At 39.6% G+C, this 27,448-nt stretch overlaps 1 protein-coding gene across 3 annotated transcripts in view; it reads right to left on the bottom strand.

The window, feature by feature from the left end:
- The window catches only part of IPCEF1 (interaction protein for cytohesin exchange factors 1), an 81,814-nt gene that overhangs the window by 26,076 nt on the left and 28,290 nt on the right, over positions 1-27,448 (bottom strand). Inside the window, exons 2-8 of one of the 3 annotated variants that reach the window (XM_086877304.1) lie at positions 19,195-19,245; positions 13,769-13,996; positions 13,502-13,538; positions 12,668-12,837; positions 4,913-4,986; positions 3,703-3,774; positions 730-791 (exon numbers count right to left, since the gene is read on the bottom strand). In XM_086877304.1, coding sequence (XP_086733430.1) covers positions 730-791; positions 3,703-3,774; positions 4,913-4,986; positions 12,668-12,826 — 367 coding nt within the window. In that variant the 5' untranslated portion in view covers positions 12,827-12,837; positions 13,502-13,538; positions 13,769-13,996; positions 19,195-19,245. Of the gene's footprint in view, positions 1-729; positions 792-3,702; positions 3,775-4,912; positions 4,987-12,667; positions 12,838-13,306; positions 13,539-13,768; positions 13,997-19,194; positions 19,246-27,448 lie in introns of those variants that run through there. The other 2 variants (XM_023923404.2, XM_086877303.1) reach the window with 2 other exon arrangements.

The raw sequence follows: 27,448 nt of genomic DNA on the forward strand, positions 1-27,448 counted from the left end.
ACTCAAAAAATGGAGACTCAAAACCCAGGTGATGACACATATTCCTCAGAGTCCATTCTTGGTTTGATAACATAATATTACCCAGAGTACCTCTCATTCTAAACCAGCTCCTCTTCCCAGACCTGTGATTTGACTGCTGTTATCCTCCCATCAATGTTCTATTAGGTCAGTGTGCAAATTAAGCCAACAAATTAGTTTTTTAGAACTTTTAAAGTTTCTCATTCCATAATGAACTAAGGTTTGGCTCTGAAACAAATTGTAGGCTCCAGAATAGCAGTACCACCCCTCATCCCCCAACACTGAGGTTGTTGAAACCTCCAGGACTGAAGGACACTGTTGGGATGGGTCTGCAGAGCACAAGGTGTTCCCAGGCCTGCACGTTGCCATGCTGCAGCACAAGTCCTATAATATAAATCACCAGCTCAAAACCCAGAGCAGGACAGCTTGTCTTCTTCACACTTGGTAGGCTTAGCAAACCAGCAAACTGCCAGAAAGTAGATACACACCTCTCACAAGATCACCTAGTGTCTCTCACTCATACAGTTTCTCACCATTTTTTCTTTTCCTGTGATTACTCTGTACTGTGAGAATGTGGTTAGTCTAAGCTCAGACAGTAGACAGACCCAAGATGACAGTTCAAAAGAAAGAAAATAGATGACAAAAATTTGGCCAAGCAAAAACTGTGACGAACACAATGCATTTACACACTGAAACCAGTTAGGAGCATACCTTCCTCGTTCTTCCTGTTTGGTGCCTGAGGGTCTACAGCCATTCCCAGCTTACTTAGCCACCTGTGTTTGAAACAGGGAACACAGAGTCAGGGACACTCGCATACTCTTCGCTCTGGGTTTTGCTCCTTTCAGTTGTGTTCTACATCACCACATCTGTTTTCACTAGCCTGAAGACTAAATGTCAAAGTTTCTATTTCTTAGATCATCTTCTAGAAAGGCACCAGTTACCTCTATATTAATATTCCCTCTAGTGAGCAGGATTAGTTGCCTGGTGTATCTTTCCCTGAAACTGGAAAAAAGGTACCACTGATGACCTGGGAGTCGCATTTGTGTAAGTTAAAGAATGGTCAGTGAATTAGTCCAGCTGTTGAGGTGTCATCTTTCACCTGAGATGAAGGAAAAGGCATGGGAGCCATAGAAGATGATGTCAGGTGCCCTGGCCAAAACTATGGCAACAGTCTGTGCCACTTGAAAACAAACTTTTTGATCATAACATATGACATTTTTCAACTTGCTATGTACTTTTGGTTTTAGTAAGTCTCACTTCCTGTATTGTTTTAAGCTATTAACCAGAGTGTTTTTCATTTATCTTCCTAGGTGGCTGCATTTTTCCAGTGCTAGAAACATTCTCAAACTTTTGTATATTATGTTTGCCTGTAGGTCATTCAGATCTATCTACATTTTAAGTAACAAACCACTGAAAAAGCTCAAGCTTTTAAGATTAAAACTCAAAGTGTATATAGAGGAAGTATGAAGGGCAGGAATTTGTTACTGGAAAAAAACCATTTTGTTTGATTTTGGTTCTAGTAAAGCAATAGGGAATTTTCTAGTAAGATCAGCATCAAAGTAACTGCACTTTTAGACTGCAGTATAAGCAGTAGAGCCACAAACAACTCAGAGAAACAAAGTGCCATTTATGTAAGAGTGGTCCATTGGCTCTTTTCTGACAGCTAATCCTAACAGAATGATTTTTTTTTTAAAATAAAAATCCACCTTAACAAGGAAAAGATTTGTTAAAAAATTCTAGGACTTCATTAATTACGAGGTCAGACAGGTCACTAATAACTACGTACAACTGGCTAAATCCATGCAGCTAGTCAGCATGCCTTTACTTTTCATGTGTGCATGACAATAGCAAATACATGACAAATCAGTGAAACAAATGACTGTGTTAATAAATCCACTGTTGATTTAATAGAGATATATGTACAGGTATATGCATACATCGATATATGCACGAAGAGTTACAAAAGGTCATGCTCCATCAAGCATTTATGCACACCAGGAACTCAACACACACAAATGCTCCAGTGAGTTCAGTGGAACCATTCACACATGTATTTGCAGGACTGGAGCCAAGAGAACAGATGTCTTTTAGTCTGTTTTGACATATGCGTGAGATTGCGTGTACTTTATGTATTAAATGCATGTATTTTATACTTTGCCAAGGAAAACATCATCAGTTGCAACCATGGGGAGTTAATACAGCATAGTGCAGGCTGCTCTAACACCAGGCTACCTAGCTTTAGGCCAAAATGAAATTTACTCAAGAAGTGGCATTGTAACAAAGTTGTTCTGGGGCATAAGAGCTAAGACACCTGCATATATTTCACTTACTCACTCACAGGAGACTAAATATTTTCCACATGAGAATCTTCAGCTGGGCTCCAAACCGGCTGCTAGAATTTACTAATATCCTCCATTAGCTCTAATTTTCCTTCTCCATCTGTCCTTCCATCTCTTCTCTCTTAACCAGGGTTACCCTCTCTACTGAAATATTCCTGTCCAGATGTCCCACATTCTCAGTCAACCTCATCCTATCTGCCTCAGGAACTTGTCACTCCATTCAGGAGCTCTGGTGGGAAATACAGGAACACCGAAATGGATGGTTATCTCCCCACCAGAATGCTTCATGAGACTCCAGCTTGCAAAGGGCAACAGATTCTTTTTCATCTATATTTACTTTTATGCATCTGTAGAGTACAAATTTATTAATACATATCTGTGTACATACACTACTGTAATATTGTACATTTCTGTATCTATAGATCTTTCAGAAGGTCGCACACATTCTCTCAATCTCTCTCTTCTTATATTGTGGTAAATATGTATGAGGTTTATAGAGGGAATAAGTAGTCATTGCCCTGTGAAAAATCACACAAGGATCACCAGTAGAGTCATGATTAAAACCATGACCTGACTGTTGCAGGAACTCTCCTCCCATTTAAATTTCACTGCTTTGTATCTGGTATTTGGCCATTTAATGCAATAATTTATAACGCAATAGCATAGAGAACAGACTGCAATCTGAAGTAAAAAGGACAAAGGTATGAGATACATCCAAATCAGCCAAAATTAGATCAATAGAAAATATCTTTCTGATAGCTCAGTGGTTTCTAAAATGGCAGCATTCATATTCATTTTACTTCTACCATTGAGAACTATTTGGTTGTTAATCTTCAGGACATTTGTGGAAAGAAAATTTCTGACCTGTCATGAGGATCATTCAACTGCAGCATAGTTTGGTGCTGAAGTTAATGCTAATTTACATTAAAGAAAGAGACCTTTCTATCCATCTAACCCTCCTTGTTAGCTGTTATGATACTCTGAAATCAGAAACTGTTATATTGTAGTCCTAGATCATTTATGGGACTTTTCTCTCTTTCCTTTCTCCCCTCACTTCTTCCCAGGTGCTGTACTTGCTATCAAATCTTAGCACCACTCTAACAGAAAGAGATTTATACCAATAACTGTTGGGAAGATTAGTATCAAAACTGGGCTAATTATGCAATTCTGATTTCAATTATAATTAGTGAACAAAGAGCAATAGTTTTCTTCCATTTAGAAAAATTAGACTCAGTAATTCCCCAAATAACTTTGTCAATGGCTGCTTGACAGTGAAAGAATGAACTTTCAAAGGGTGTTCTCATGCATGAGACAGGATGAAACATGACCAGTCACTTCTACTTACGTGTTCATTTCCAGAACATTTTCTGCCGCAAAATAAAATGTCTTGATCTGTGGGTGGCTGATCTTAATAGCACTTCAGGAATAGAAAAAAAAGAAGAGACGTGAAGAAAACTAGTTTCCATAAAAAAGAAAATATAATAGCTGAATGAATTATTTAAAGTATTTATTCACTCCACTGTATTAATCCTGATTAGCTTGTCCATTGGTACAGCTCTTTCTTTAAAACTCTAGTCTATTTTTAGCTCATTTCCTAGGCCACACATTATTCAGAGTGTATAAACTACAGGATCTAAAACAGGAAGGAATAAAGACTAAAAGAGTCTTCCATTATTTCATTACATAATTCTGTTGCTTTCCCATTCCTCAAATACTATGTGCAGTTTTGCTTCCTCCAGCTCTGAGATGTAAAGCAAACTTGAAAAATGTTGGAAGAAAGCACCAGTAATGACCCAAGACATGGAACATCTTCCGTGTGCTGTGGTCAATCAGGCTAAGACCCCAAAGCGTGGAAAACTGTTGACTGAGGGAAGGGACATGTGACACAGTAAAATCACAAGTAGCACACAGTAGGTGAAGAGTGACTGAGTTTTCTGACTTCTCCATCAGTAAAACGAAGGCTTTCTCTTGAGGGACACAATTAAAATCATGCTGCACTTTATAACTTCGAACAACAGCAACCCCTCCAAACCTTTGAAGGGTGCTCAGAAGCAGCTGGAAGTCAGTGCTGCATATGGAGTCTGGAGATAATATTTTTTTAATGTGCACCCTGCTGAAGAAAGTATTTATTCCCTGCACAACCAAAGGCTTCAAGTACAGCCCAAGTTCAGTTGCACCACAGCAGCCTAAAGAATAGTCCAGGGTTGGAAAGATGCAGCATTACTTGCACCACTGCTGACCTCCTCAGCTAAGAGGGGGCATCTGAGAACCACAGTCTACTCACAATCAGCAAATGAAAAAAATGAGAAGAAAAAGAAAGCATTTGGCACACATCTGGGGTTTTTTTATTATTTGTGGCTTTAGCAAAGCACATCTGGCAGAGATTTTTCAAAAATATTTTTGCAATATGGTTTTCTTTCAGTAGCTCAATTAATATCTCATTATTTATAAAACACAAAAGAACTCCCCACAGCTTCACTGTCAAAGACTGCTGAGATTCATTCCTTGCAATGTTGTAAAAATCATGCAAAACTGCAAACAAGAGACAAACTTACTGCTTTTTTTTGCATTCAATTGCTCGATCCACACTGAAGTCTGGAAGTCTTATAAATCCTTCTGCTTTTTCAGCCTTCCATAAAAGAAAAAAAAATTGAATATCACCACATTAGCCAACTGGTAAGCTAGTAGACTCCAATGCTGAATAATATTTAACATGCAAGTGCTTGTTTTTGACAGCTTTTTATACTGTGAAAATATATGCTCATCACCATGGGGACACATTAACGCCTGATGAAATATTTCTACACCCAGCTATATTTGCGCATATCTGGGGTGCTGGAAAGCCACCACTCCTGTTGGTGCAAGTGGCAGAGTGTAAGCATAGATTTTGTTGACTAATGAGGATGAACAAGGGTTATATCATCTGCTCAGGTCTGGATGGTACCTACCATCTCAAAAGGAGGGTTTGTGTATGATACAGCATGTGTGTATCTCACACAGACATGTAACAGCAGCACGTAAAATGACCTATGTATAGTTGAAAAATACAATTCAAAAGTGTCCCAAGATGATTCTAAGTAGAAATGGAGGAGGGTGTTCCCTGTATAATTGCAGCATGGACCATTTTGCAGGGCCATCTGTACAGAAGCAAAGCAGAGGCAGTGCTCCCAGCCCACAGGGTGCAAGGGGGTCATCCCACGCAGCTGAGTTCTGTGGTTAAACACTGCAAACCTGCCTCAGAGGGCTTTGGTCACACAGCTATAACTCCCTCCAGGAATTTGCAGGCATAGTACAAGAAGTAGCAAAATCCAGGCAGACATTTACATTTACAGTACCCTGTTTATATCCACTCTGCCTGCAAGAAGGTTTACTGAGCATTGACGTCTCTGTTCTCAGTCAGCAGGACTCTGAGTCAGAGCATTGCTCCAGAAAAACAGAAGTGACAAGCCTCAAATCCTTGTTTGTGCTGCCTGAAATTGAAACATCTGAAGCAGAAACACCTTCCTGACTACATCTATCTACATACACCTGGTCATCTGCAATAAGATTAGGAGTCCTTGTAACACAAGCAACATATAATGTAGACAAAAGTCTGTAGGACATAATGTCAGGAAAAAAAGTACTTTCCAAACCACAGAGTGCTCATTCCTGAATTACATTTTTGCTGCTTCCAGCCATTGCTCGTAGACACATTAAAATTCTGAAAATGTACACTGAGTTAAAGCAGGTAAAATATACACAACAATTACAAAGGCAGAGGATAAATGAAGATGACTGACAGTATCTCAAGTCTCATTATGCATGAATATGACAAGACTATAAAAAGATGTTCATCAAGACAAGCTTTAATGCTTGGAAGTATGAATCTCCAAGAACTGAAATATGGATACAGAAAGGATATTTCAGAGGGTGGCTTCCCCTCACATCTGCATATCTGTTCTTTGGTATACAATAAATCATGGCCTAACCATCATTCATGTAATTTACATGTATTAAACATTCATGTGAGAAGTTTATATTTTACATCATCACCAGTGAATGGTTTTGCTGCTACCAGACACACACACACACACACACACACCCCACACACATCAGTGGAAGGGGTTTTTCTTATTTTCTTTCAGTACAGGAGAAAAAAATTATTTTTTTACATCTGGGCTGAAAATCTCTTGTTTAGTAGTATTTGTATGAAAAGGTGCTTATTTGCTACTGTGGGCTTTTAACACTCTCTGATTGTATTCATCTCTGTAAAACTTGTTTAGTGACTAATTCGGGAAACTTTTGTTTCCATTCCGCAGGTTGGAATTTCATGAGACTAAAGTCATTTAGATTAAATAAAAACTAACTAAACCTAATATTACCATACCAGATCCATAGTATATTAAGTATATAGGGATGAGCAAATAAATACTGGTGAGTAATGAAGGAGCACTATTCTTGGGATGCACTCTACTAAAGGTAGAGATTGTATTATCCAGCATTTCTGTTCCAAAAAGATGATCACTTACTGGATCCGGAACACCGAAATTCCTGTTTAGTTCCCAAGACCAGTCTGAGAATACCAGAGACCAAAAAAGCTCAAAAATCTGTCCATGAGGTACAACAATCACTATTGCACACATTGCTGGATGAGAAATGCATACAATGCCAGTTGCTTCTCTGCAGTATGAATCAATACTCCCAGTTTAAGAAAAAGTCATCCACGAGACCCTTGGGTGAAGGAATAAACCCATACCATGGGTATGCAGCAATAAATCTGTGGCCTGAGCTGGGTAAGCCATCAGGTGGGTGAGTGAGTGACTCAAGTCTGGGACAGATTTGGCCTTTCTTCCATGTTTCAAATCCAGTTACAACTCAGCCAGTTCCATTTATCAGTGCAGAAACCGCTGGTTTAGACTGCACGCTATAAACAGTTCAGAGTGCTGCAAAAGCACTCCTGAGGGGATTAAGTCCATGAAATGCCATTAGATAAGTCACTGTCTCTCCTGTCAATGTATAAAAGTATTTGAGCATTTGGATTTTGTATTGGACTAGTGAATCACCAGCACCCCAAAAGCCAGTGTGGAGACACTCACCTGGAACACTCCCAGCCATGCAGAAATAGAACTTGGGCTTGAACTACTGACAACCCATCAGTAATTTAGATAGATCCCTCTATCTAGATTAGGGGAATGCTCTCTAAATTAGTAATGAATATAGATCTGTAGCCTTTATTTCAGCACTTTAATTTTAACAGTTGTACAACAGAGAAACCCTCGACTTCTTATGCAGTATTTGGCCTGTTCCAGTTGCTAAAGATTATGTTCTCACATACACATTCTCTCTCAATGCATTCAGATTTTATACTGGTTCTGTCTGTGATTTCATATTTGTTCACTTAAAGACAAATTCAGGTTTCATTTTATGTGTGAGTGAAATACACTATTTGTACACATCCAGAATGTGCCATCTATGTAACAGAAAAAGAGTGGTTTGGTGGGTATGTATCTTCGTAATTATCAGGGAAAAAAAAAAACAACAAAACAAAGAAAACAAGGAAAAAAGGAAAAAAAGTGACTTAAAATCCCGAGGCTGTTATTTCAGTCAGCAAATAGAATTCCAAATAAATCCTAGGAACAGAACATGTGGAAGTCATCTTTTCAGTCATTCTTGGGATAAAAATGACATTTTAAAACATTTAAAGCGTATAGACACTCTAAGTGCTTGCTTTCCTCCAAAATGTTATCACTAACATGACTTTAGCATGCTATTATTTAACTCACATATTACATTCAAGATTCCTTCAGATTTTGATGCAAAGCTGTAAAATAGGTCTAAAAAAACTCAGATAAAAGAGAACCTTGACCTGTTTTCTACTTAATCAGGATGTTTAAAAGAATAAGCTGTTATCTCTTGTGGGTTTTATAGAGGTTAGCCTAACATTGATCCGTGCTTTTGCTATTCCAAGTTGTAGAAAAATAATTTCATTAATAACAACAATCTCTGCAAATTCTTGTGGCAAAAAAAAAAAAAAGAAAGCAGCCATTTTTTCACAGAAAAATTTTGCACTTAAAAAAAAAAAGAAATTATTTAAGAAGCACAATGCATGAATCCAATGAAAGAGGTGAATGTCCTTTTGAGATTGCCTCAATATGTTATCTAAATGTTGTGGCTTTAGGAGATTTATTAAGTCATTTAAAGGTAGTGTAATGCTGCAGCAGGATTTTAAAAAATAGTGTTAGAAAATGAAATATCTTGTTATTGTGGAACAGCTCCAATGTGCAAATCAGGGTAGTCCTGATGGCTTCATCAGTGTTTCAGCACTGCCCCCAGAAGACCCTATAGATGTTGGAGAAGCAGGTTAGAATTTTAGTCTTTTTATTCTCTCTGCCAAGTACACCAATGAGACATCCTATAGAAGTGTGAATAATTTGTGTAAGATATTGGGCCATAGGTCCCCAAGTCTCTCAGCTCAACCAGCTGACATCAATGACTTTTTCTCATCCACATAAGCAGCTATTACAGCTCAAAGGTAAAAGATTTTTTCTTCTAAAAGACTGTAATTATACAGCTTCCAGCAAAGCTGTTGGAGCGAGGACCAATTTAAATGCAGTGAATGAGGGGAAAAAAAAAAAACAACCCTACAAAGATAAATAGTGACAGTAGATCACAGCCTGCAACTCTTTTATTTTATATTTATATTTCTTTTCAGCTGAATCCCCATGACAACCACCATTAACACATTCTGTAAAAATCATTTCAACTCTATTTGGAAAACCAGTCAAGCTACCCTAAAGACCCACCAGCCAGAGGCATTTATTCCTTTGTCCCATTCCAGCCAACACTACCAAACACAGTCGAAACAAGCACAAAGAGCCAGGAGCCCGGGATTACATGTGACAATCCTCCCCCACCACCTCTCTTGCTATGTAGGAGTACTAATTCCCTCTGGGGTTTCAGTATGAGAATTGAAACAGCTAAAGGGTCAGGCAGGATCACAAACTGTACTGTTTAAACACTTGTCTTCAAGGCAGCTGCCTGCAGAGAGTGGTACTGGAAAAAAAGAAACGGACACTAATGAAGAGCAGTTATCCAAAGAGTCTGGTGTTCTTGAATGCACCCAGAAAGCCAGAAAAATATATTTTCTGACATTTCCTGTGTTTTCAGGAAAAATTGTGACATTTCCTGGTTTGTTTTTTTAGCAAAACCAATCCCTTTGTGCTTCCTCCTAGTCCAAACAGCTTCCCATCCCCAGAATGGGAGCGCTTCCATGCTGCAAAGAGAAGTTTACTTGCCTCATGTTTTATAGAAATAATAAGGGTGTGTGGGAAGAGGTTCCAGGGCAGCCTTCCCAAGCCTGCTGAGACCACTGGGCCTTGACCTCAGCTAACTCATTGAAAATTTATTCAGATTTGCCTGTGTTCTCTAGCTTTATTTCGATGAAGGAGAAGTTTGACTCTTGGGCTGTCTGATCTGCTATTGCTGACCTGCTTATTATTTTTATTCTTTTGAGCTGTGGCATTCACAAAATATTTTATGTTAAATTGAAGGAAATACCAGCTACAGATGTCACAACAGGTGTCCTATATCATGTACCCAAATCTGCCTCTCATGAGAGACCCAGAACCAGAGTGGTTTGAAGAAAAATTAAGCCAGAGTGACAGAAACATCCTGAGCTTCAGAGGCACATGAAGACAAACTTGACCAAGAAGATGATATTCAGATGAGGTTATCTACCCAAATCCAGAATAATGCATGTTCCCATACAAATTCCACCCACTCTCTATTTTCTCCATCTCCATTAGAAAAAAGGTCCAGCACCCTGTTGCTATGCTACAGTTGCCAGTGTCTGGTTTTCACACAGCCACAAACAAGCCATGCTCATTTCTCACCAGAACCAAACTGGTCAAGCAGAGCTACAGGCAGCCAGCATGCCCCAGTCCCTTTGATGTCAGCCCCACTCTTTCATCACCACCTTTAGCATCAGCCTCTGTAAAAGGGCTGGTCACAGGAAGCCTCAGGCACGTGAGAAGCTGGACTCCTGTTTCAACACAACTTTAGACTGCCATTTTGTGCACCCCCTGGGACCAAGGATTAACTTTACTGAAGACAGTGGAAGTGCAGGCAGTCCTAATGCCAGGCCAGAGTCTTGGCAAGCAAGCAAGCGAATGTGTCACTGCAATTTCTCCTTCACCAACCTAGGAGTGAGAATATCTGGGTCTAATTGATCTCACATACAACTCTGAGCATGCCTCTGGTCTCAAGAATTTATGAAAGCAGGCCTTAGCAAAGAACACTTCCTCTCCTTTTCCAAACCCCACAGTTACTGACATTCTGCATACGCCAACTGACTCTGTAGTTACATGGAGGCTGCACTTTAAGCTGCCGAAAGAAACCTTGAGTTTTTAACATAAAAAAGAGTGTGAGAGTTGGCAGAAGTTGAAAACAAAGAAGTACTACCAGCTAGCATGCCTAAAGCACAACTGTGATAGGTGAGAACTCAGACACAAGACAGGAGTATTTTGAAGCCATGTGAGCTCTTCAGAGGAAATGAAATAATTTGGAATGAGGCTGACACTTATTTTTCAGCCTTGTTTATTTGGGGGCAGTCAGTGACAGTCAGGAATTAGGCATGGACTAAAAGGATGAGTGCTGTCTAGGAGCACTGGAACCAGCATGATCACAGTTTCTCTGGATCTCAGGAGTGGAATTTAACCAGGCCAGAACAACTGAAGGAAGTGGAGGAATTTGCACTTCTCCCCCATCACTCTTCTCTTCCAAGAGGCAAACTTTTCCCAGTCTTGCCTTTTTTATTTCCTCCCATCTCGATTACTCCCCAGGATTACTCATTTCTGATATTTTCTGTATCTAAAGAGACATGTCAGCCAGCCAGCTCACCTTTATTAAAACTGCTTGGCCAGAAATACAACTGCAAACACAGATTTATAAGAGCCAATATTAATAAGGTTTTGCAAGGTATTAACACTTCTCATTAGCATTACTGCCTCACCATATCTTTCAAGCAGGGATACTGTTAGTATTAGGATAAAAGTGCCTCTTTAAAACTGTTTTCCCCCAATTTTCCTATTTCTTTTCTTTCTATGCATGTGTTTGAAATAGTCTTGAAAGAAATCTATACCAGACTACCACTGTCATAAAAAGCAACAGCCCAAGACCAGCAGAGTTGCTTTCCTTTACCCCAAAAAGAAATAGTTAATATCATCTTGAAGTACCAGTCAAAGTTTTTATTTGTATTTTTAAAAAGTAAACAAATATCTCTCTCACACACAAGCAAAAAAAAACCCCACAAAAAACCACTAACACTATACCCACAACTGAAGGGAGAATGTGAAATAGGCTACGTGACTAAAGCTTTGTTTAGGGTATGAGGATTTTTTTTAATGGCTTAAATAATTTTATTTTTTTCCCAGAAATAGTTAGCAAAATTTTTGATGGGGATTACTGCAGTGGAAATAAGTAGATGAAAATCATCCAGATTTGTCTTTGATTTTTTTTTTTTAAATTCTCTAAGAATTAATAAGGGTTTCTTTAACCTTTCATCCTTTGCTGTTCCTGTGACATGCTGATTTCCAGAGCAGCTACTTTGCAATTAGGGAACCTCATGTCCATCTACAATTTGGCTGCTGAGTTTCAACCTGTGTTTTTGCTGGCATACTTTAATTCTCTTCACACTCTAATTCTTAGCTCTATCACTCCATCATTTGAATGTGATAAGAGCTTTTTAGAGGTAGCAGTGCCAGACAGCAAAGTGAAGGGAATAACCATATCTGAATGTTCCTAGGATGGGCAATCAAGCCAAATCAAAATCTCTGCCCAATCAAACAAGCACAGAGTAAAAGAAAGGGGGACAAAAAGTAAAAGAAAGAACAAAAGGCAAATAAAAGAAAAAAAGAAAAATAAAACAAGCAGACAAACAGAATAATCTCAGTATGGAAGAGGATGGAAAGAGAAACAGGAGAGACATTTATGAAAATTAAATTAAGAAGCAGAAGAAGAAGTGAAGAAGCATTCCTGTTTTGAGTCTTGACAACAAGTGTTTGCAAATTGCCTATACCCAGGAAAACATTTCTCAAATTCAAATGCCATTAGTGCCCTTAAAGAACAACTCTTTACAGTGCAAAACAAACAGCAAGTAAACATTTCACAACATTTCACAAGTCTTCCCAGATCCCAAGAAGTGTCAGGGTTGAGAAATAAACCCAGTTATTTGTACTCAGAGTGTACCTAAATTGTGACCCCAGCTTCCCTTGTCTGAGTCCCAGCAGATGCTGTTTGTCTGGCACCCGGGGCTGGCTGGACGCTGTACTCACCAGCTGACTGCTGTACCAATACAGTGATGACTCCTTTAGCACACACCAGAACTTTTTCCATTTGTTGCCAATGAAAGCTCCTTTTTCCTTCTTTTTGTAGAGCCATCCCTGGCAATCGGCTTGCCCCAGCTCTTTGCACGATATCCTCCGTCGGCTCATTATAAAGAACCCTGTGCCATTAAAAATACAGTGTTGTGCTTGCTTAAAGCTGCATTACCAGGAAAGATGTTACTGCCAATTAAGGATATCATCCTTTCTTAGGAATCTCAGCAAGTCATCCAAGCATATCTTAAAATATGCTTAGAAGTCATTGAGTTTTATAATGGCTATGACAGCAACACACATTCATTTTAAAGGCTTGCTGATGTTCAGAAATAAAACAGTAAGCTATAGATAATGCAGATACTAATTAATGCTAAGATAACTATACATGAGGTTTTGTAAATTAAAAATACAGCCTTTGATCCTTTTAAGAGAAGCATGCATAGATTTCCCCTCACACAGCTGCACTGAAAAGAATACATTTAAGTCAGCTAGAGAAAACTACTATGCCAAGTACATGAAAACCACTAGTATGTATGTCTGTGCAGGCAGCTGATTCTGCCTCACTGATTTCCAGCTTTGATTCAATTAACATACCACAAGGATTTAGTCCAAAGGAACAGCCCGTTGTCATTTTTCTCAGAATCGGTGTAAGAATCAGTGGAGTTAAAAAAGCAGCTTTTCACCAGATGAGCAGCAGTACAAAATCCTCACCCTCCCAAGAATAAGACATACTAAGAAAATAACAAAAGAGGAATCCAGGAGAGAAGAGAAAAAACAATCTCTCATTACCTTGACTTTTCTTTTTTGCCTTCTGACGCAAAGGAACCTGTAAGAAATGCAGGAAGGAAAGAAAAGAGGAAATTTCAGATTGTGTTGCAACATTTGTGTAGAAAGGGGAGGGGGAAGCAAAAGAAGGACGTGGTGGTGATGCTGGTGGTATATGCAGGATGGAAACACATAACCCACTCACTGCTGAAGGGACGTTAGCAGCTGAAGCAAAAAACGTGTTAATTAAAATTGATGTATAGCTAGTTGAGCAAGAGAGCAAACACAAACCTATTACACATGTGTCTATCTACTTCTGCTTCCTGTTTTACATCCACAGGCAGCTTCTACTTCACTGTGCTTGCCTGAGTCGTATTCTGGGTTTTGAAGTTAAAAAATAGAAGTTAAAACTCCAGCATTTTAGTGCTTCATTAGGCTCCACAAGGAGGATTTACACACATGAAGAGATTAAAATACATGCCAGATGACTGATAATCATTTAGCTCATTCTAAGAAATCCTGAAAAAGAAAAAAAAAATTATCTTCACCTTTACCTTTTTTTATTTAATGCAGAACATGCATTTTTTTTCCCTATGAAATAGTTTCATAATATTTCTTAAGAAATATCTTCTCACAAAAATCACACAAAATACATGGAAATTTTAGTCACTCCATAACTAACACAATTGAATTTATTTACGCATTTGCAGTCTACATACTTAATCCTGAATTAATGCATAGAAACTGAAGAGAAGACCACAGAACAAAAAAGGAGATAATTGAAAATGGAAGGTATGGATTTTGGAGTAAATTCTCCCAAGATAGGACGGTTGGTTGTGGAGAAAGTACTTGACTTCTCTTTGCCTTAACCTTTCCTTCTCTAGTGTGAGAGCGAAAGCATTCACTTTTTTCTATTTTTAGGAAGGGTTTGAAGCCTCTGGATGACAAATGCTGGTTAAAGTGACGTATGATTTAATATGCTGGCCACAACGTTGCTATGCAAGCCGGTAGCTACCTGATCTACTGCAGAGCTACGCTATGAACATCCCTAATGGAGCCCCTCCGCCTCACCAGACAGCTTCTCAGGAAAACAAAACCCCATTTCACATCACTCTTCAAAAACCTGATGGCTCTTCTCACAGGCAAGTTAAAGGTGAGTAAAGCTAGAACGCCTGCAGACAATGATAGAAGAGACCCCGTCACCAGTATTTACAAGAGCTACAACTTTCTGAAGCAGGCATCTCTGCAGCGTGTGCCACAGAGCACAGAGCCATGTATCACAGTCCTGGGCTTATCTGGTGCCTATTTGACATGACCTGAAGAACACTCTTGTGGGAGGCTTTAGCAGGCATGAATAATCCCAGACTCCTGTTTAATTACTGAGTATTCTTTTTTTCCTTTTCCTCTTTTTTTTTTTTTTAATTCTACCACTGCCTTGCTCTCTCTGACTATTCTCCATGACAACACACAAAGAAAAGCAATAAGAAAACACATCAGCTCTATTAAAGACTCTGCTATTTCCCCATCCTTTATAGGCCACCCTTCATGTCTTCATTCCAAAGAAACTTATGCCCTATTTAGGACACACAGAAATAATAAATAGCCTCAGGGAATCAATGGGTCACACAAACTAATTACTTTCCTTCAGAGCTATCCAAAATGATATTAAGAAAAACAAATATGAATCTGGTCTTCTGACCCAAAAACTATGTAGCAAAGCAGCATCACATCTTTGCCATGGCACTATATTGGGGTCATTTCATCTGTAACCAATATAAAGTCATACAAAAAGAAGAGTGATACTGAGACAGGATGTGGCTCTCTCTACACAACTGAGGAGGAAGCAATCTTTCCACTAACCTTGTTGATAATCTAAAGAAAAATAACATGGTCTGTTGCTCATCTGTCAAGGAGTTAATACCCACATTATGTAAGTCATCAGTTGGGTTTCACTTTATATCAGACTGAGGCAAAAGCTGATCATCTAGTGCGAGTTTGGGCTAGCTAAAAGAATTTACAAATTTGTGTGTATTATTCTGTGGCAATGATGGTATCCTGCTGCAAGTTGATATGGGTGATGAACCAACCCTCTTCATATGGTGGGAGGAGTTGGGAAATTAATGGTGGAAGTCAGAGCAGTTTCTCCAGCCAGAGCTGTATTTAGTTTCCTGGATAAAATCAGCGGTAAATCTCGAACAAAATAGCTGCCAAATGAAATTTTTTTGAATTAAGATACATTTCTCATTATCTTTCCAAGTATTCCTGAAAATTGAGGTAAATTTTCAACAAATTATCACTAAGCTTGGAACTCTGAAACTTCTGATTGTGTTTTAGTGCTGTTCAGAAACCCAGCTTCATCCTATAAAAAAATATGTGTTCTGCTCCACACAAGAGAAAGCTCTTATCCCCAACTGTAGCAATAAAATCTGGTATGATTCACTAAATTGCATTCTCAAATTTTGTTGATCTATAAACAAATAAAAACAACCTCTTTCTCCAAAGCACAGTGTTTGGAGTCAGATAGATACTTTATGAAATAAACAGTTTTCAGTAAAACTGTTTTCATCTCAAACCAATAGAAAAACTATATTTAAATGAATCTACCACAAAATTCATAAAATGCATCACCAGTACACTTTGGATTCAATTTTCCATGAGAATACAACACATTAGCAAGTCTCCAGTGGCAAAACTTTTTTCAAGAACTAAATTAAAGTTTACTTTGCTGAAAATTCTTTTATAAAATGTCAATAATCTTTTATATTAGCGGACCTAGGTGAACATTGATTAAGAGATACTTATAAGTTTCACTGTTCTAGAGATTCATACCAGTGCAGAACAAAGAGAAAACTGTGGAAGGCAGATTTGTTACCAATAAAACCAGGGGTATAATAGCAGTTTAAGATGTGAATGTACTATAACTAGCAGACATAGCCACTGGAACAATTTGAAACTAAATCAAATGTTGTGATTTTGCTTTTAACAATGGTGGATATTTTTTTATAATTTTCGAGTTCCTACAGGGAAGTGATTTATTTCATTATCACAGGTTCAACTGATAAAAAAAACAAGAACATCAGATGTATTTCTATTTCTTCTTACCAAGGGAAATCTGAGAGCAATAGTTCTCCGAAAGCTCTGGGATAACTGCAAAACATACACTTCCGTGCAAGACTGGTAATAGAGAGTAGGTTTTAATTATATTGATTATATTAACTATATTATTATAGTAATTGTATTTTGTAGGCTTTAGTTTGCTAAGGACTGAACAGGATGGGCTAGTGATCCTGCAGAACATCACAGACTTCAAACTTGCTAACTATTACTCCTCCACTTGGCAAACACACCATGAGTGAGTTGCAAAGGAACCTGTTCAACTCTGCATTGTCCATAGCCGCTTCTGTGCCAGGCAGGCTCCAGCAACGAGCAAAAACATTTGAGAGAAGTGACAACTTCAGCAGAAACTTCTGTCAGTTTAGATGTCCTATTTTTCTGCAGAATCACAGTACAATTAAGACTGAAGGGACTTCAGGAGGTCATCTAAGTCCACCCCTCATCTACAACTGGTTTTCCAGGACCGTTTCCAGATGACTTTTGCATTTCACCAAGTGTGGAGACACCCCACACTTTTTGGGACACCTGTGACAGTGCCCAGTCATCCTCACAGTAAAAAAAGTTTCCTGATGTTCAGAGGGAACCTCCTATGTTTTAGTTTGTGTCCATTACTTCTAGTCCTGTCATTGGGCACCACTGAAAAGAATCATAAAATCATTAAGGATGGAAAAGATGTTTAAAATCATCAAGTCCAACCATCAACTTAACACCAGCACCATGTTGGCCATTAAATCATGTTCTCATCTCTACATCCTCCCTTCAGTTATATATGCACATGGATAAGAGCGCCCTGAGTTGTCCGAGCCAAACATTCCCAGTTCACTTAGTTTTTCCTCATATCTTAGATATGAGAAATAATCCCTTAATAATTGTTCTGGCCCTTCATTGGGCCTCTTCAGTGTATCACGTGTCTCTTATATGGAGGTGTCATTCCAGGAGTGCCCTCAGCAGCACTGCATAAATTACGACCTCCCTTGACCTGCTGGCAATACTTTGTCTAATGTGGCCAAAGATACCATTTATCTTCTTTGCAGTATGGGCACATTGTTGGCCTGTGATGTCCATCGATATTCCCAGGTCCTTCTCTGCAAAGCTACTTTTTAGCTCTACAGCCCCCAGCATATACTGGTTTCCCCTAGCAGTATCATTTGTGCTCAAATGGAGCAACAACAGGGGATAGAAGTCAGAGGGCTGGACAGGCTTTGGCAGTCTCTGCACAACATCCTGGACCCTGGCCCCTCCCAGGCAGCAAGCATCTCTAGATGGTTGGTCAGGCCTACAGATGGATCCTTTGTCCTCGCAGCAGGGAGTCACCCACTGCAGGGTTTCACCATTCTTCCTGCTAGACCCACATGGTTTACAGCTAAGTGTGCCACATCCTTTGCTAGGGGACACATCTGGCTCCTCCTCAATTATGAGGGCAGTCAATCTGTTCCTAGATGAGGTGGGAGCTTCCTCTTGATAAAAGAAGTCATCAGCTTCTATCTTTCCAGTTCTCCAGAATATTTTCTTACTCTGCTAGCAGGCATAGACACTGCCCGCTTTTCCATCGCAGGAGGGGACTGACAGTCTTCACGCTGTTGTGTCTCGGAGAGGACCCTGTCTCTCTCCCTTCCACTTCCTCTGAAGCTCCACAGTTTGTATGTTCCTCCCGACCTCCTCCACTTGCCAGCACAGCTCCTCCAAGAGGGCTGCAGGGCTGAGAGACAGCTCCCTTGACCTCAGGGAGAGGTTCCTGACACCCCCTCAAGTCTGGGACTTGGAGGGTTGCAGCCACTCTGTGTGGAAGCCTCTGCCCTAGCAGGGACAGCTGTTTCTTCACCTTCTGGGGAAACTGCCCTGTTACCACCGTGTCTGTCACAGCCCCACAGCTTCAATGGAGGCCCCCTTATTTCACTCTTTCTTCACACCCTGCTGCACAAACTGATGGCTCTGCTGGCTGCCCTCAGGGCAGGTCCCTCCCAAGCACCAGTTAAAGGACTCCTGACCCTTCCTAGTCAGAGGGAGCTGCATCAAAGGCTCCATGAGCCCTTGGTCAGGGGCAACCTGCAGACCTCCCCAGGAATAAAAATGGGGTGAAATAGGTATATGAGGCTGTTTCAGGGGAAATTTTTAAAAAGTCTATGTGGAAAAGCGGAGGCATTGGGCTAATACGAAACAGCAGGCTTCATGTTTCATGAAATTCGACTCACAATGCTTAAGTCTGAGAAGGCACCAAAGGCAGCTATGATCAACAGTTATATTCTACAGAGCTGTATTTTCTTTAAGCTTCCCAAGGGTTAGGCTGTGTGGCTAAGAAAACCCTTTGCTAAGCCTATGTATCTTAGGTTACAGTTATCTCATCCATGGAGGGGTAGAACATGGAAGTGAGGGCACCCCTCTCATTAGGCATGTGCAGTAGATTTCATTTTATGCTTACAGCAGAACTGGGGCAACCTCTCTGCTTGGGCTGGCCCTAAGAAAGATCTTGTTTGGATACTGATGCTGTTCACATGTGCTGCTCTTTTATGCTGCTCATGGTCTTTGTGACTACAAGGATATAATCCCAACATATGACCTCTTCTGATGATCAATAACACTGGCATAACTTCAATTATACTTACAAGAATGTTGCCATCAGCTTCCATGAATGTTTTCAAAGCTCAGTGGAAAAGCTGTGAAAAAAGAAAATTTTGTGTACTTAAGCTCTGTATTATATTTTCATACAACATAAGTCTTGGCAGTAGAGTAAAAATTCTTTAAAACATTTTGTCCTTCTAACTCCACCCTCTGACTTCTTCCAACCCCTAAAAAAAATTGTCCAAAGACAATCCCATGCTATGTGAACTGATTTTATTGATTTAGAAATCAATAAGCAGTAAGTAGCATTAACTCAAAACTGCCCAAGCTTATTTTTATGGAATAAACAGAACAAAGCTCATGGATGTGACCAGAGGGTTGCTTTTTACTTGATTATGATGGGTTTTGAAGTTGGGTGGAATTGGAGGTTTTGGGGGTTTTAAGAGGAAAGGCAAGAGAGAGAATAAATAAATAAAATTTAGAGTGGATTTTTTTGTTAATTTTGGTCTTTGGTCTGAATGAAATCTATAGGATTTGGATTCCTGCTTTGTTAAAGTAATTCCCAGCATTTTCTGGGAATACAAATTAAGTAACCTTCTGGTTCTCTTGAATGGGATGAGACTACTCATTTTATAATGGATTGAAATTTTCCTTTCTGGAGACCAAAATCTGTGCAGTCCAAGAGCAGAGTCTGGATTCTATTTTCCAAAGACACACCAGGTTGTAGGTATCCATTCAGGTGGCAGATGAGGTGATTTCATTTGGTTAACTCAAGCACCTGTCAGCTCCCTGCATGGTTTTTCCTTTGGTTGGCAGAATGGGCAGATGATGAATCAATGCAGTGTACAAGATGAATGAAAGCATACCAATGTTTTGGTGCCAGCAAAGTTCCTGTAAAACTCACCCCTGTGCCTGTGAAAGAATCATGGAAGAAAATGGGAGGGGATACAAAACTCAGCTGAAGCAAGCAAGAAAGGATTTCCAGAAATAGAGCCACACTTCAGAAGAATTTCTAACAACAACATGTTCCTGTTACTAGAACCAGTTATTTAAGATATGTGCCACTCTTCATACATAATATTTGTCTTAGTTTGAAAATAAAGTCTTAAGAAAGAAAATAAAAACCCACCTACTGGCTTCCAGCAATTTCAAACCAAAAATAGAAAGGCAAACAAACATATATTTTTCTGGCTTGCAGCCGTTTCTGTTCAAAAGTAGAAAGAAGCACTTTCTATAAGTAGCTCAAGTTGAAGTAATATCATGATGAGGAGAGATGTTATGGCCAATAATTTCAAGGATGTTTAGAAATCATAGCTAGTACAAACAAGCAGAGGAAACACCTTGAGTTATACAAGTAAATTAACGTTGAGCCTCAAACGCAGAGCAAGAAAGAAAGGGGATAACAGACCATATCACAGTAATTATTGTGACGTGGCCTATTTCCTGTCATTTCTTAATTTCACGTGTGCCTTGGGTTTGGGGAGGAACTGCACAGCTTTGAATCAGACACAGTACCAGAAGCAAGAGGAGAAGCATTAGTTAACTGGCAAGGCAATGTTTCCTCCTGTATGCTTTGTGCCAAAGAAGCTGAAATGGATTTCAGCTAACCCTTCTCACTGACTTTAACTCAAACATTTGTTTAGTTTCCAGAAACTGGATAAGCAGTTTTGAGCCAGCACCCAGTGTTCAAAGGCAGCATTGACTTCTCTCCCATTCTAGTAACAGAATATAATTTATTGTTCCCTGTGTAATGAAAGATACTTTAAAAAATCACAGAGTCAGTGCAGAAATAACTCTTAGACACTTAACCTGAGTTTGTTTCTCCTAAGAAAGCCCCACCTGAATGAGATTAGTTACTCTGTGAAAAGGCATTAGGATTTTTATATCCACTCAAGTGTACTCAACTGTTTCAAAGCTAACATTTCGGAAGGGCATAACCTGCTTATCTCTGCAGTAGAGAGAAATAAGTGATTATTTTCAATTTTGTACAGGTGCACTGTGGGAAAACTATCTATCCTTTCCAAACAGTCAGGTGAATTAGGAGAAGGAGCTGGATAAATGTGGCCACTCAAATAGAGCCCATCAATATCTACCTTAGTGGATGGTTCAGCATGACTCTTCAGGGGCTGTCTCTGGGAGCCACAGCCCCCTGCCCCTCGATAAGCCCCTCACACAGGCTGCAGCTGGGATCTCATGATAGGCAATGCCCTCACTTGTCCCTCTGTGAGGTGGTAGTGGTCACACCAAGGCAGCCCAGGGGTGTGCTCAGGGCTGGCAGCTTGGCCAACTGAAGAGCTCCCCATGAAAGCCACACCTGAGCTCAGGAGATTTGCAGGTCAGTGAGAGGTTAGTAAGAGACAACCCTTCAGTTCACATCATCAGCAAGGTGTCCTGACTCCTAGCTGGAGCAGCTGCAGCAGAAGACTCAGCCCATTTCACAGCACTCACAGTGCTATGTTACAGCCTGAAGACCTGTGTGTACCCTTGTCCTGGCTCAGGTGGACACTGAATTTGAAGAGGAGTGTCACCCCAAAAGGTGGGTGTGGGATTCTAACCCTCTTACTAACACTCTCCACTTATAACAAGATAAATTCTAGGAACAGAAGGAGAGGAAAGCCCTCCAGCCTACAGATTAAGGTGGAAGACGTGCAACAGGATTGCAGTCTGCTGTAATGGATGCTCAGTTTGCTAAAACTGAAATGTGGAATAAATCAAAGAGAGAGAATTAAACACGGTAAACCCTCTCCCACTTCAAATGGCTTCAGAAACAGTAAACCAAACTTGAATCTCTCATTTTCTGGAGGCTAAACTGCAATGGATGTACTCAATAAAAGCAAAGGGGATGGATTTACATTATCAGCATAGATAAACCATATCTATATTTCTTTAGCTTTTCTAGGAGTTATCTGAACCACCTGACTTCATTTCAGTCTGAATTGAATACAATGTCAAATGTGGTTTCAGTTAAAGGATTTCTAAATCAAGTTCTAAAGGGCTTTTTTTATTTATTTTGATTTAACAACTGAACTATAAAAATCGGTTTGGATATTTTTATTAGTCTCACTTCACCCTTGCTTTTTCAAGAAGAGTAATAAACAAGTGTGAGCAATAAACTGATGCAACAAACGTGGAAATGTGACAGGTGACTTATCAGAAATGTCTTGCAAGAATAGATAGAGGTAGTCTATTTGACTCATCATCTCTCCTAAAATATACAGAAGTATCTCCATAAAGATCAAACGTAGTTTGGAAGGGTGGAAAAAAGGGAAAAGAAAAAGATAACTCTGTGGTTCCAATGACTCTAATTGCAAAAATCAATCTTAATTCATTAGTAATATTCCTCTTGGGAACATCAAAATCCACAAGGCCCTATGCTGTCTCTTGCCAATTACAAGCTACAGTGAGTATGTCAATCTGCAATGATCATGGCGTAAGCCTGCCAGACATGCCTTCCAGGCATTTTTCAGATGACATTCAGAGTGGACATACGCCTTCCTGCTTCTAAGCAAAATATTTGATATATGCAACATGACTCAGACTATTTGTGTCACAGAAGCACACAAAATGTGCATAGCTAAAGCTCCTGTTCAGATGGTATTGACACAGACTACTCCAAAAAAACATTTATATCTTACCAAGCAGCAAGCCAGGGCTGTAGACAACCTGGAAAATAAGCTCTGAGCTCTGTTTACATCTCTCACACTGGTCAGCAGCTTTAACCCCTGTGCTTGTTTTCTGTTCATTTGGCTGCCTGCAACAATCTGCACTTCAACGGGCAATGAATTGACAGGTGATATGAAACTAGTGAGAGTGCTACAAAAGTTTTCCCCCCAAAAATCAATGTTTACTTAATCACATATTTCACCAGACATTAGGAATAGCATTGCCCCAATTTACAGCGGCGCTTGAAGCACTGTCCTGTGGCAAGGAGACAGCCTTACATAATAGTCCTAAATTATCACATTACCTCTAACTGGGGTTCTTGCAACAATGCAGGGGGAAAATGATCACAGTGAACACAGCACTTAATTGTCCTTGGGCTTACCAGAGATCAATTTAATCTGACAGAACCTTGCCATTAACCACTATTTAGTCAGCTCTAGTCAGGTACTTAACTGGTTAATCAGCTATCTAAATTGACTGTCTAACTTGTACAAGGAGTTTCTTGGCCTGCAGATTTTCTCTCACACACAGGCTCACCAGGGAAGATGGATATTAAGGTGATACTTTGCCTCGGGGCAATGACAAATAGACACTAAGGTAATTTTCACAAAAGTTCACGGACCCATCCCATCCTGGATAAGGTTGCTCCACCCACCTTGGTCCCCATGACTTCATGTTTCCAATTGCAGATGAAACTACAGGTTCACCATTGGCATCAGAAAGAGCAAGTCTATGAAATTATAGTCACAAGACATAATTGTCAGAGTATATCTTTAGCTTTGGCCACAATAGATAACTTTAACCTTTTGAATAAGCATTACACTTTGAAAAGACCAAGGGGCTCTTTCCACAGGCTTAGCAGCAAGAAACTGTATTTTTCATACCTAATACATTTATATTTTATAAAACAATTGGTTATAACATTGTTTTCAAATGCATTTGGAATTACTCAATCCCCTCATGTGAAAGCAATTAAAAAAGATGGCTTCTGACTCTGTTTGGGAGAGGGCCAGGAAAAACTGGAACAAAGTTCACTGCTCCTGTGTTGGAGACAGAAAGGGTCTGGAGACATCGCCCTGCTTGGATCATGGCCAGGTCCTGTCAGCCCAGCTGGGAAGCCCAAGGGCAGCAGGTTATGTGTGCTGACAGCTCTGAGCAAGCAGTTGCAGGAGTCAGTGCTCTCTGCCTTCAGAAGGAGAGGTGCTGGAAAGAAAGAGGAGGTTCAACAAAAGGAAGACATGCTCCAGCTGCCTCTATGGCCTCAGACTAAAATGAGGAAGCAAAATGGCATGATTAATGAAGTGCATCTGCCCCAAATTCCTTGTAGTGTTGAACTGACTCCTAGTGCTGCAATGCCTGAAGGCCAAGGAAGAGTTTGCAGAAACATTGAACGCAGTGCTTCAATTCCTACTGCCTCCTAGCTGGCTTTTTGGTTTTGCTGTGGCAGGCAATGAAAGCAGGCAAAGTTAAGCTGGCTGCAAAAACAGATGAAGAGTTTGTGTGCTGAAGGGGCAAGGAAACATTCCAGGGATAAAGAAGAACTTCCCTGATGTTCTGCTCTCTTCCAAAGATGCACAGGTTTTTGCTAGTCCAGAAGATGAAACACAGAAGGGAGGAAGGGGAAAAAAAAGTACAAAGCCTATAGACCCTCCTGAGACAACAATCAAAGGGGTTTCTCTTGGAGCAAGTCCCTTGTGAAAAGATACAGATGAGGAGAGAGGACCATCATTCCCTCCTCTATTTTTTCAGATCAGTTGTTCAGCAAAGACAGTTTTGAGGGAGCACTGCAAGGTCCAGTGCATAAAGAGATAACAAGGACATGATTCACCCCAGCACAGAGGTACAGAACTGCTGTTCTATTGCAAATTTGGATTATTACATTGAGAAGACCCTGAGATATCCTCACTGGAAGGCAGTTCTGAATAACCTTTGCTGTCATAGCATTGCAGGAGGTTTGTGCATCCAATGGAAGGTAAAAATTGCAGGAGCATGCTTTCAACTCCTGCATTTGAGAACAACAGGCCAGCAAAAATTGTTACTGTTTGCACCCTCTGAAGCTTAGATGTAAGTCTTCTCTCTTCCACTAAGGGAACATTCACTGTATCAATAACACTATACAAAAGGCCAGCATTCACACTTCCAGGGAAATCTCAAGAGAACAGATTTTTAAAAAATAGAGCAGAATCATTATGTTGATGATTATGAGGATGAAATAGGTAAGAAATATCTGGGGGACTTGCTGCTTCTTCTATCAAAGAATTCCACTCCACATTCTCAAGAAACTGAAGTCTCGAGAATCCCGTCTGGCTCTTCATTAAAAGACCAGGAGCAATGAAGAGTTTATCTTCCTCCCACACATCAGAGCACAGCAAATACCTGTGCTGCACTCAAACATCACCTCTGCAATAGGGCAATCCCAGTGGGGAGAGGCATAGCAAGGATAAACTGCCCTGGCAAGTTTCACCAGAGGAGGGTGGAACTCCTTCTGCTCACAATGTCATCTGCTGAGCCATACAGATTTGCAAGTGGCCTCTTTTTTGCCGTGGCTGAAAGGCATTTCCCCAGGAACAAGAGAATGGAAAAAAACTGGACTGCTGACACTACAGCTTCTCCAAAGAAATTTAGCCAGAACCTATTCCTCAGTTCAACATCCACATGTTAATGTATAACATAGAATTTCTCCAAGGTCTAGGACAGGCAGGCCAGTGAGCTGGGCAGGCACCTGGGAGCCAAATGCTGTTCTCAGTGTGTCTGAGTTAGACCAGACTGCTGAGAGGCAGAAAAAAATCATCTCTAGGATGAGAAGGGACACTTAGAAACATTTTGCCCTGAAATCCAGTTTAATTATCAAGTAGCTTGCCTGCTTCTGGACTGTTTTGGCAGTAGATTTGTGTTTCCTTTAAAGAGATTGATTCTTGTCTTCAGTTGCTACCAGCCATATTTACTTTGAGTTACATTTGCAATAAGCAAGAGAAAAAAGCCCCTTCACCACACAAAAAGATCACAGTAAGTGACATCTGCTACAATACAGACCCTCACCAGTGTGAAAAGGGGGTCTTGTCTAAGGTGGGTAGCATAACAAGCTGGTTGGCCCTGAGAGTTGCAATAAAATTTAAAAAAACCCCTATGACTGGTTGCAAATGATGTCTGCATGCAAATGATTCCTGCAGTACTTTTCTTCAGCCTTCAGAGCCTGTAGGCATTTGGGATTTATTTACTGATTCTTGTTTCTTAAATACCATAGCCTTTGCCAGAACATCTGCACAAAGAAATAAATCATTAGAGATAACTATTTGCTGCTCCTGCAAATGAAGATCTGACTACATCAGGCACTTGCTTCTTGAATCTTACAGAAATGAACACTTTTCTGTACTCCTTTTCTGCAGTGTTTCCCTCACTGTAGTTAAATATGAAATGAAAGCAGTGAGCCTTTTTCTAAAGGAGAAACCCATATGTTAAAATTACTTACATAGGAATAGAAACTGAACTTTTTCTTTCACAGGAACAATTTCAAGGTTTTCCCAGATCATCTGGATTTCCTTTAATGCCATAAGCTGTGTTTTACCAAACTTTTGTACTTATATTCCACCATCCTATGGTTCTCACAACATTCTACAGAAAGTTAATTTGTGTGTCTTATTTCTCTTCTAAAGAGAGGCTTCCTCTCTTCTCTGTTTTTCTCCTGAAATGTTCCCAGCTCTTTATGTCCTTTTATATTTAAAAGAGTGTTTTTCAATATAGAGCACCTCCATTTTTTCATAATTCTTACACATGTATTTTGAAGCTTTATAATAGAAAAACAAATAATCAAAATAAATTCTTTATTTCTGAGTAATAAAAAATAATAATCAAGACAATAAAAAATTATTATTATTATTACCTATTTGTATATCTCACAGTAATTGAAGCCTTAATAGTTATTCTTATTTCTGTGATCATCTTTAAATAAATTCTTTTAACTTTTTACTTCAGTTTTTCCTCTCATTGGCAACAGAACCCAATATGGTATTAAAATTAATAAATGAGAGGTAAATGCTTGAAGAAAAGCAACCCCACGTTTGGCATTTCCCATTGCAGCAGAGCAATTTATAATATATAATTTATCCCAATAACAATATAATTTCTAAAGTTAAGCATGTTGTGATTGAAAATGTTTATTTTTCAAATTATATTACAGTCCTTAAATTTAATTTTAAAACTTATATACAATTAAGTACTAATATAATATTCATCCAAATTCATAAGAAGGTTGGCACAAGAAACCTATTTCACAGACTTTTAACCATCAGTCTGTGATGTATTGAGATCAATGAGGATGAAAAAAAAATTCAAGCCATTCCAAACCACTTCAGAGGACTCACTTTCAACATGCTTGTGTTGTTTTTTATTAAATGTCTGCCACTCCAGAGTTTAAGCCCCAGTTCTTAGCAGGAAAAGAAGATCTGACCACAGGGATAGCATGAAAGTATGCTGAAAATGTTGAAATCAAGGTAGCCAAGGCTAAAACTCCGTAGAGTCAGGTCAGAAGGCTGAACAGCTGTTCAAACTGGATGTCAGTCAAATCTTCAGCACATTTCATAATGTGTTGCATGTGCAACCAATATGATCCTACTTTGTCACGTCCTGAAAAGGGAA

This window comes from Cyanistes caeruleus, chromosome 2, assembly GCF_971803275.1.
Source record: "Cyanistes caeruleus chromosome 2, bCyaCae1.hap1.1, whole genome shotgun sequence".
Taxonomy (NCBI): domain Eukaryota; kingdom Metazoa; phylum Chordata; class Aves; order Passeriformes; family Paridae; genus Cyanistes; species Cyanistes caeruleus.